Source organism: Mustelus asterias, chromosome 7, assembly GCF_964213995.1.
Source record: "Mustelus asterias chromosome 7, sMusAst1.hap1.1, whole genome shotgun sequence".
NCBI classification, from domain to species: Eukaryota; Metazoa; Chordata; class Chondrichthyes; order Carcharhiniformes; family Triakidae; genus Mustelus; species Mustelus asterias.
In genome coordinates this window covers 84,375,791-84,386,272 of record NC_135807.1, presented here as the reverse complement: position 1 = coordinate 84,386,272, position 10,482 = coordinate 84,375,791, and the positions used below count along the sequence as shown (strand labels likewise).

Sequence of the window (10,482 nt, the reverse complement as noted above, 5' to 3'; positions counted from 1 at the left end):
CTCATTTCCATGTGGGAATAAATCCTGTCTCAAAGAGTCTCTCCAATAATTTCCCTACCACTGATATAAGGCTCACCGGTCTGTAATTACCTGGATTATTCTTGCTACCCTTTTTAAACAAAGCAACAACATTGGCTATTCTCCACTCCTCTGGGAACTCCCTTCACCCCAGTCCAATGCCAGCATCTCCGCATCATAACTCCCCTGTAGCCAGTGAGGATACAAAGATTTCTCTCATGACAGCAGCGAGTGAGCGTGGACAGCAGCGAGTGAGCGTAAACTTGAGTGAATGTGGACAGAGGAGTGTGCACAGTGAGTATTGCTAAATGAGTGTGGACAGAGTGAGTGAGTATTGGTGAGTGTGGACAGTGAGTGTATACAGTGTGAGTGTATACAGTGAGTGTGGACAGAATGTGTACAGTGAGTGAATGAGTCTTGGTGAGTGAGTGTGCACAGTGAGTGTATACTGTGAGTGTGTACAGAGTGAGTATTGGTGAATCAGTGTGGACAGTGTGAGTATTGATGAGTGAGTGTGGACAGTGAGTGTGTACAGTAAGTGAGTGTATACAGTGTGAGTGTATACAGTGAGTGTGGACAGAATGTGTACAGTGAGTGAATGAGTCTTGGTGAGTGAGTGTGGACAGTGAGTGTATACTGTGTGAGTGTGTACAGAATGAGTATTGGTGAATCAGTGTGGACAGTGTGAGTATTGATGAGTGAGTGTGGACAGTGAGTGTGTACAGTAAGTGTGGACAGAGGAGTGTGCACAGTGAGTGTGTATGGGTCCGCTGTGCACTCGAGTGCTGAAAGTGAAAGTTAAGAGCCGGTGTGAGGCTGCTGGCTGCTGTCCCGGGAGAGGAGGCGGGGAGGAAGAGCTGGAACTCCCTCACCAGGAAGAGTTTTCATCCGGCCTCTCATTCGTCATGAGCGGGATTTCCTTGGTTCCCTGGTGACCCAGAATAAAATGAAAGATGGTAAGTGGAAATGAAATGCAGGGGAGATCTGGTGACAGGCAGGTGTCTGCAAAATAACAAGTTAGTAACAATAAATAGTTTCTTTCCCACACTTTCTGTCGCATTGATTCCACTGAAGACAGGAGCAGGAATGCCATGGGGCGCACGCTGATTCGCAGCGAACACGGTTTGAAATCCCGGTTCGGATCCGGGCGCTCACCGTGTGGGCAGAGGGGAGCTGCCCGCTGCTCCGGTTCACTGACAGGGAAGTCTGCACCTGGCTTTCAGGGCGATCTGACAAGGCACCTGCTGGGGAATGTGTGCTGTCCGAAGATGCAGAATCCGGTCCCAGAGCCGGCTCCCACCCACAAACCCCACACTCATCGCTCAGGCTTAACCAAACTGAAAACTAACCCGAAAGCTCCGGCCCCACCGGAACTTTCTCCGGTAGATGGGGGTCAGGAAAAATGGGCATCACTTCCAGCTGGAGGAGAGAGCCGGAGAGAAGGTGATTAATGGACACCTGACTGACGCACTAACTCGGATAAAGTTATCTACTCGTTGGCACAAGCAAGTTTATATGTGAAATAAACCTATCCTGAGAGAAACTAGTGATCTGGAAATAGAAAGACAAACATTTTTTGTTCTACTTGTTATTCGAGTTGGAAACAGACCTGGGTCGTAAGGAACAATGTTAGGATTTAAGAGAATGTTTTAAAGGAACTGCATTAACTAACAGGTTTTAGTTGGGGTGAGTCAAATGTGAAACAATTATGATTAATGGGTTTGATGATTTCAAAATGAGTAAGAAAAATAAAGCTGTAACTATGAAGCACATATTACCTGGCCAACGTGTTTGACATCCCACAGGACTCAGAAACACGAGATAGCTAGCGCTCCTCCTCCTACATGGGGGTCAGAATTCCTGTGCTCACTTTGCGTGGCAGGCTTGGTTAAAAAGTGCAGGAGGCCATGCATCGTAATTAATCATGGGGGAATTTCCTCTTTGCTAGAGAATGTTTTTAAAGCAGCAATGATCTGGATTGAACCCTCTGGTAGGTGGAAGCAGATTTAATAACTTTCCAAAGCGAATTTGACATGAGGAAAGAGTGACCGATGGGGAAGGATCCAGGGGAGTGGGATTATTGGATAACTTACAAAGAATCTCCCATTGGTACCACGGCTGAATGTCTGATGATCTCCTCCTGTGTTATATGATTTTGTTTACATAGGTTTCACTCAGTATTGAAGTGAAGAAATCCTCACACACATTTATGATGCTCCATCAAGTCTGATATAATTCCTGCACTGATGTGTAGGCACAGTGGTAGCATTGCTGCCTCTCAGCGCCAGGGACACGGGTTTGATTCCCAGCTTGGGTCACTGTCTGTGTGGAGTCTGTATGTTCTCTCTGTGTCTGCATGAATTTCCTCCGGGTGTTCCGGTTGCCTCCCACGGGTCCGAAAGATGTGCTGGTTAGGTGCATTGGCCATGGTAAATTTCCCTTCGGTATACCCAAACAGGTGCCGGAATGTGGCGTCTTGGGGATTTTCACAGTAACTTAATTGCAGTGTTAATGTAAGCCTACTTGTCACACTAATGAATAAACTTTAAAACTTATAGAGGTAATTTTCTAATTTTGGGCTCCCAGTTTGGAGCCTGACATTTACAGTACAAAGGAAGGTTGTTACCAATTAGTTATTATAGTTACTTGTTGCTTCCTATACATTTTTTTTTTCTATGATCATCTGATAATGTGCTACCAACTTGCAATTGATTCCAACATCTTTGTTTAAAACATTCAAAGATCAAAATTCATAGCAAAGCTCTAAGTAATAAACATTTGCCACAAAATTATTAAATAAACTATAAATTATTAAATGGATTCATGAAGGGAAAGTCGTGTTTGACGAATTTACTGGATTTTTATGAAGATGTGACTAGTGCGGTTGACAGAGGGGAACTGGTGGATGTGGTGTTTTTAGATTTCCAGAAGGCGTTCGATAAGGTGCCTCACAAAAGGTTGCTGCAGAAGATTGGGGTACACGGAGTTGGGGGTAAGGTGTTGCCGTGGATTGGGGATTGGCTATCTAACAGGAAGCAGAGAGTTGGAATAAATGGCTGCTTCTCTGGTTGGCAGTTGGTGACCAGTGGCGTGCCGCAGGGATCGGTGCTGGGGCATCAACTGTTTACCATTTACATAGATGATCTGGAGGAGGGGACTGAGTGTAGGGTATCAAAGTTTGCTGATGACATGAAGATGAGTGGGAAAGCGAATTGCGTGGAGGACGCGGAAAGTCTGCAGAGAGATTTGGATAGGCTGAACGAGTGGGCGAGGATCTGGCACATGGAATATAACGTTGGCAAATGTGAGGTTATCCACTTTGGAAGAAATAATAGTAAATTGGAGTATTATTTAAATGGAGAAAAATTACATCATGCTACTGTGCAGAGGGACCTGGGGGTCCTTGTGCACGAATCGCAAAAACTCAGTCTGCAGGTGCAGCAGGTGATCAAGAAGGCAAATGGAATGTTGGCTTTATCGCGAGGGGGATAGAATATAAAAGCAGGGAGGTCTTGCTGCAACTGTACAAGGCACTGGTGAGGCCGCAACTGGAGAAATGTGTGCAATTTTGGTCCCCTTATTTGCGAAAGGATATATTGGCCTTGGAGGGAGTGCAGAGAAGGTTCACCAAGTTGATACCGGAGATGAGGGGTGTAGCTTATGAGGAGAGATTGAACAGATTGGGTCTGTACTCGTTGGAGTTTAGAAGGCTGAGGGGTGATCTTATAGAGACATATAAGATAATGAAGGGGCTGGATAGGGTAGAGGTAGAGAGATTCTTTCCACTCCCAAGGTACAGGGAACCATCCAAGTGGGGGGAGAAACAAAAAATGTAGTAGAAATTGGGGATAGTACACTTTTGGATGCTGTTGGGGGGGGGGGGGGGGGGAGAGAACTTAGCAGGGGTAAGCCATGGTGTACAGGTCACTGGCTCAGAGTCTGTCCTTGTGGCTCAGAAGGGAAGGGGGGAGAGGAGTAGAGGATTAGTCATTGGGGACTCCATAGTTAAAGGGACGGATAGGAGATTCTGCGGGAACGAGAGAGACTCGCGGTTGGTGTGTTGCCTCCCAGGAGCCAGAGTCCACGATGTCTCGGATCGTGTTTTCGAAATCCTTAAGGGGGAGGGGTTCACATAGGCACTCAAGACATAGGTAGGAAAAGGGATGGGGATGTAAGGCAGAAACTCAAGGAGTTAGGGTAGAAGTTTAGGGCTAGAACAAACAAAGTTGTTATCTCTGGTTTGTTACCCGTGCCACGTGATAGTGAGGAGAGGAATAGGGAGAGAGAGCAGTTGAACACGTGGTTACAGGGATGGTGCAGGAGGCAGGGATTCAGATACCTGGACAATTGGGGCTCTTTCTGGGGTAGGTGGGACCTCTACAAACAGGATGGTCTGCACTTGAACCAGATGGGTACCAATAACTTGAGGGGGAAATTTGCTAATGCTCTTCGGGAGGGTTTAAACTAATTCAGCAGGGGGGTGGGTACCTGAATTGTAGCTCCGGTGTACAGGAGGTTGAGACTAGTGAGGTCATGGATGAGGTTTCAGAGTCGCAGGAGTGTACTGGCAGGCAGGAATGCGGTTTGAAGTGTGTATACTTCAACGCCAGGAGCATCCGGAATAAGGTAGGTGAGCTTGCAGCATGGGTTGGTACCTGGGATTTCGATGTTGTGGCCATCTCGGAGACATGGATAGAGCTGGGACAGGAATGGTTGTTGCAGGTTCCGGGGTTTAGATGTTTCAGTAAGTGCAGGGAAGGTGGTAAAAGAGGGGGAGGTGTGGCATTGTTAGTCAAGGACAGTATTACGGTGGCAGAAAAGACATTTGATGAGGACTCGTCTACTGAGGTAGTTTGGGCTGAGGTTAGAAACAGGAAAGGAGAGGTCACCCTGTTGGGAGTTTTTTATAGACCTCCGGAAAGTTCCAGAGATGTAGAGGAAAAGATTGCAAAGATGATTCTGGATAGGAGCGAAAGTAACAGGGTAGTTGTACTGGGGGACTTTAACTTTACAGATTTTGACTGGAAAAGCTATAGTTCGAGTACTTTAGAGGGGTCGGCTTTTGTCCAATGTGTGCAGAAAGGCTTCCTGACGCAGTGTGTAGATAGACCAACAAGAGGCGAGGCCACATTGGATTTGGTACTGGGTAATGAACCAGGCCAGGTGTTAGATTTGGAAGTAAGTGAGCACTTTGGTGACAGTGACCACAATTCGATTACATTTACCTTAGCAATGGTAAAGGATAGGTATATACCAAAGGGCAAGAGTTGTAGCTGGGGGAAAGGAAATTATGATGCGATTAGGCGAGATTTAGGTGACATAGGTTGGGGAAGGAAACTGCAGGGGATGGGCACAATTGTAATGTGGAACTTGTTCAAGGAACAGCTACTACCCGTCCTTGATAAATATGTACCTGTCAGGCAGGAGGAAGCAGACATGTGAGGGAACCGTGGTTTACTAAGGAGGTTGAATCTCTTGTGAAGAGGAAGAAGGGGACTTATGTTAAGATGAGACGTGAAGGCTCAGTTCGGGCACTTGAGAGTTACAAGTTAGCCAGGAAGGACCTAAAGAAAGAGTTAAGAAGAGCCAGGAGGGGACATGAGAAGTCTTTGGCAGGTAGGATCAAGGAAAACCCTAAAGCTTTCTATCGGTATGTCAGGAGTAAAAGAATGACTAGGGTAAGATTAGGGCCAGTCAAGGACAGTAGTGGGAAGTTGTGCGTGGAGTCTGAAGAGATAGGAGAGGCACTAAATGAATATTTTTTGTCGGTATTCACACTGGAGAGGGACAGTGTTGTTGAGGGGAGTACTGAGATTCAGGCTGTTGGACTGGATGGGATTGAGGTTCATAAGGAGGAGGTGTTAGCAATTCTGGAAAGGGTAAAAATAGATAAGTCCCCTGGGCCGGATGGGATTTATCCTAGGATTCTCTGGGAGGCTAGAGAGGAGATTGCAGAGCCTTTGGCTCTGATCTTTGTGTCGTCATTGTCTACAGGAACAGTGCCAGAAGACTGGAAGATAGCAAATGTTGTCCCCTTGTTCAAGAAGGGGAGTAGGGACAACCCTGGTAATTATAGACTGGTGAGCCTTACTTCTGTTGTGGGCAAAGTATTGGAAAGGATTATAAGAGATAGGATTTATAATCACCTAGAAAGGAATAATTTGATTAGGGATAGTCAGCACGGTTTTGTGAAGGGTAGGTCGTGCCTCACAAACCTTATTGAGTTCTTTGAGAAGGTGACCAAAGAGGTGGATGAGGGTAAAGCGGTTGATGTGGTGTATATGGATTTCAGCAAAGCATTTGATAACGTTCCCCATGGTAAGCTTTTGCAGGAAATACGGACACATGGGATTGAGGGTGATTTAGTGGTTTGGATCAGGAATTGGCTAGCTGTAAGAAAACAGAGGGTGGTGGTTGATGGGAAATATTCATCCTGGAGTTCACTTACTAGTGGTGTACCGCAAGGATCTGTTTTGGGGCCACTGCTGTTTGTCATTTTTATTAATGACCTGGATGAGGGCGTGGAAGGATGGATTAGTAAATTTGCGGATGACACTGAAGTCGGTGGAGTTGTAGACAGTGCGGAGGGAAGTGGCAGGTTACAGAGGGACATAGATAAGCTGCAGAGTTGGGCTGAGAGGTGGCAAATGGAGTTTAATGCGGAAAAGTGTGAGGTGATTCACTTTGGAAGGAGTAACAGGAATACAGAGTACTGGGCTAATGGTAAGATACTTGGTAGTGTGGATGAACAGAGGGATCTGGGTGTCCATGTGCATAGATCCCTGAAAGTTGGCACCCAGTTTGATAGGGTTGTTAAGAAGGCGTACGGTGTGTTAGCTTTTATTGGTAGAGGGATTGAGTTTCGGAGCCAGGAGGTCATGCTGCAACTGTACAAAACTCTGGTGCGGCCGCATTTGGAGTATTGCGTACAGTTCTGGTCGCCGTATTATAGGAAAGATGTGGAAGTGTTGGAAAGGGTGCAGAGGAGATTTACCAGGATGTTGCCTGGTATGGTGGGAAAATCGTATGAGGAAAGGCTGAGGAGTTTGAGGTTGTTTTCGTTAGAGAGAAGAAGGTTAAGAGGTGACTTAATAGAGGCATACAAGATGATCAGAGGATTAGATAGGGTGGATAGTGAGAGCCTTTTTCCTCAGATGGTGATGGCTAGCACGAGGGGACATAGCTTTAAATTGAGGGGTGAGAGATATAGGACAGATGTTAGAGGTAGGTTCTTTACTCAGAGAGTAGTAAGGGCGTGGAATGCCCTGCCTGCAGCAGTAGTGGACTCGTCAACATTAAGAGCATTCAAATGGTTATTGGATAAACATATGGATGATATTGGAATAATGTAGATTAGAGGAGCTTTAGATTGGTTCCACTGGTCGGCGCAACGTCGAGGGCCGAAGGGCCTGTACTGCGCTGTAATGTTCTATGTTCTAGAAGGGAAACCAGAACTAGAGGGCACAGCCTCAAAATAAGTGGGGGCCGGTTCAGAACAGAGTTGAGGGGAAACTTCTTCTCTCAGAGGGTGGGGAACTTCTTCTCTCAGAGGGTAGGGAATCTCTGGAATTCTCTGCCCATTGAAGTGGTGGAGGCTACCTCGTTGAATATGTTTAAATCACGGGTAGATAGATTTCTGATCGATAAGGGAATTAAGGGATATGGGGAGCAGGCGGGTAAGTGGAACTGATTCGCTTCAGATCAGCCATGATCTTGTTGAATGGCGGGACAGGCTCGAGGGGCTAGATGGCCTACTCCTGCTCCTATTTCTTATGTTCTTAAACCTGTTTATTCAGCTGTTATATTTCATCATTTCAGTGTGTCATGGGAATTGGTTGGAGCTGATGTCAGGTTGAATATGACAAAAACACTTCTCCCTGACAGCTGCAGGGCTTAAAAAAAAGTAATTTGCTCAACCTATTTGTTCATACAGATGTGCTCAAAGTTTTCAGCATCTAACACATAGACGAGCAAGTTAAGTGAAGTAATTGGGATGACTGGTTATAAATCACAATGGTCCATTATTTTTGGCTAGAGTTAAAGGAGCTGCACACACCTTAGCTAATCTAAATACTTTACATTGACACTTCGGGAGAGTGAGGGGAGCCCACCATGACAGAAATATTTCCGACATTAGATGAGCAGCCAGAAACTAAGATCCTGAATGAGGCATAGAGTCAGAGAGGTTTACAGCATGGAAACAGGCCCTTCGGCTCAACTTGCCCATGCCGCCCTTTTTAAAAAAAAAACCCTTAAGCTAATCCCAATTGCCCGCATTAGGCCCATATCCCTCTATACCCATCGTACCCATGTAACTATCTAATGCTTTCTCAAAGACAAAATTGTACCCGCCTCTACTATTACCTCTGGCAGGTTGTTCCAGACACTCTCCATCCTCTGTGTGAAAAAATTGCCCCTCTGGACACTTTTGTATCTCTCCCGTCTCACCTTAAACCCTCTAGTTTTAGACTCCACTGCCTTTGGGAAAAGATATTGACTATCTACCTTGTCTATGCCCCTCATTATTTTATAGACCTCTATAACGTCACCCCTCAGCCTCCTACGCTCCAGAGGAAAAAGTCCCAGTCTATTCAGCCTCTCCTTATAACTCAATCCATCAAGTCCCGGTAGCATCCTAGTAAATCTCTTTCTAGTTTAATAATATCCTTTCTATAATAGGGTGACCAGAATTGCACACAGTATTCCAAGTGTGGCTTTACCAATGAGTTGACATCCCTCAGTTGAAATGTAGGTTACCAAGTTTTCAGTGCCTGTCCCTGGTCAGGATCAATTTGCCAAAAGTAGTTGACATCAGTATAGTGTATGGAGTCAGAGAGATCAAATTAAAATTGTTATGTTGTTGCTTCTGTGTGTTTAAGAGACCTGTGCACCTGCAGCTTCTAATTGTAGCTAAAAGCTGATTCTAAGGTGATAAAGTAGATTCCAAGCCAATGGCCAAATAACCTTCAAATTTGTTCTCGAGGGATGATATTATGCTTTTCAAAGGAAGAGCAGGTTTGATAGAAGTTGAGTGGAAACCTGATGGCCACTTATTTCAGTTAAGGGAATGATCTGCCAAGGCAATTGTACTTTACAGATTGGCTCAGTGTTAGAAGGAAGGTGTGCCGACAGTTTAGATTTAACTTAAGGTGGTGTGTGTATATATGGAATATATATAGTGAGATAGAGGAAAAATAAATAGGGAAGTAGATAGAATTTAAGGGAGTAGGAGTAGACTTTTGGGCCCAATCGGGTGAACTGCAGAATTTTTTTTTCTGGTTGCAAATATCCCTGCATTCTTATGTACAATGTATTAGTGACATGTGAACCATTGGTTTCTCCCTTGTAGCTATTGCTGATCAGTGTGAGCAGAGCACCTGTAAAGTGAGCAAATCATTTTGACGTTCAGAAACACTAGCTTGTAATGACTGAACAAGATACTTATCAGATGACATCAATTAAAAGTTTACTGATTGTGGTGAACCATCGTTGGTTCACCACTGGGGGTTGTTACTATGTTACTGTTGGGCTAGGGTGTTGTTACTGTGGGGGTTGTACAATGTTGTTGGGTTAGGGTGTTTACCTGTTATAAGAGTTATCATGGCACATTCCAGTGGGGTCCCGCCTCCGGTGGCGAGGTATAAGACCCCCTGCTCCGGCAGGACCCCTTCAGTCTGAACTGGTGTATTCGTGTTAGTAGTTCCATTGTTACTCTATTAAAGCCTTCAATACCGAAGCCTTGGTTCCATGTGCTTATTGTCGCGCATCAATTTAATAGAGTAAACAGAAAACTCACAGCTGTACAACAAGAAGAAAAAAAAAACAGAGAGTATGGGACAGATTCTAAAACCGGATCGTCTGACACTGGACCCACGTGCGGTCGGTGCAGCTAACACATTCGACCATTGGTGGAAGTGCTTTGAGGACTACCTGGCAGCCTCGGTAGCTATCACTACAGACAGTGATAAACTCCAGGTCCTCCACGCAAGGGTAAGCGACACGATTTACCTAGCCATTCGTGCAGCTCCCACTTACCTGGGTGCCGTCGAGCTCCTAAAAAAAAGATACACTATGCCACCCAACGAGATACATGCTCGTTACCTCCTCACGACACGACGTCGGCAGTCGGGCGGAACCATGGAGGACTATGCCAATGAGCTCCTGCAGCTTGCCAGGGGTTGCGATTGTAAGGACGTATCAGCCGAACAGTATATGTACGACCTCGCCCGAGACGCATTCGTAGCAGGGGTAGGGTCCTCGTACATCAGGCTTAAATTGCTGGAAAAGGGGAAACTCAACTTGACCCAAGCAATGGAGATGGCCGTGAGGTTGGAGGCGGCGTCGAAGAGCTTGGCGCTGTACCCCGAGGACCACGTGCAGTCAACGTGGTTGGAGCAAGCTCAGCTCCCTCCTCGCCCCGCTAACCCGCGCTCCCAGATCGATTCGACGACGGCGGCAGCTCCA

The 10,482-nt window shown here is 45.9% G+C and overlaps 1 protein-coding gene across 2 annotated transcripts in view; it reads left to right on the top strand.

The window, feature by feature from the left end:
• Window positions 1–871: 871 nt before the first annotated feature.
• The window catches only part of LOC144495824 (uncharacterized), a 28,258-nt gene continuing 18,647 nt past the window's right edge, over window positions 872–10,482 (top strand). Inside the window, exon 1 of one of the 2 annotated variants that reach the window (XM_078216357.1) lies at window positions 872–974. In XM_078216357.1, coding sequence (XP_078072483.1) covers window positions 965–974 — 10 coding nt within the window. In that variant the 5' untranslated portion in view covers window positions 872–964. Of the gene's footprint in view, window positions 1,462–10,482 lie in introns of both variants that reach the window. The other variant, XM_078216355.1, reaches the window with a different exon arrangement.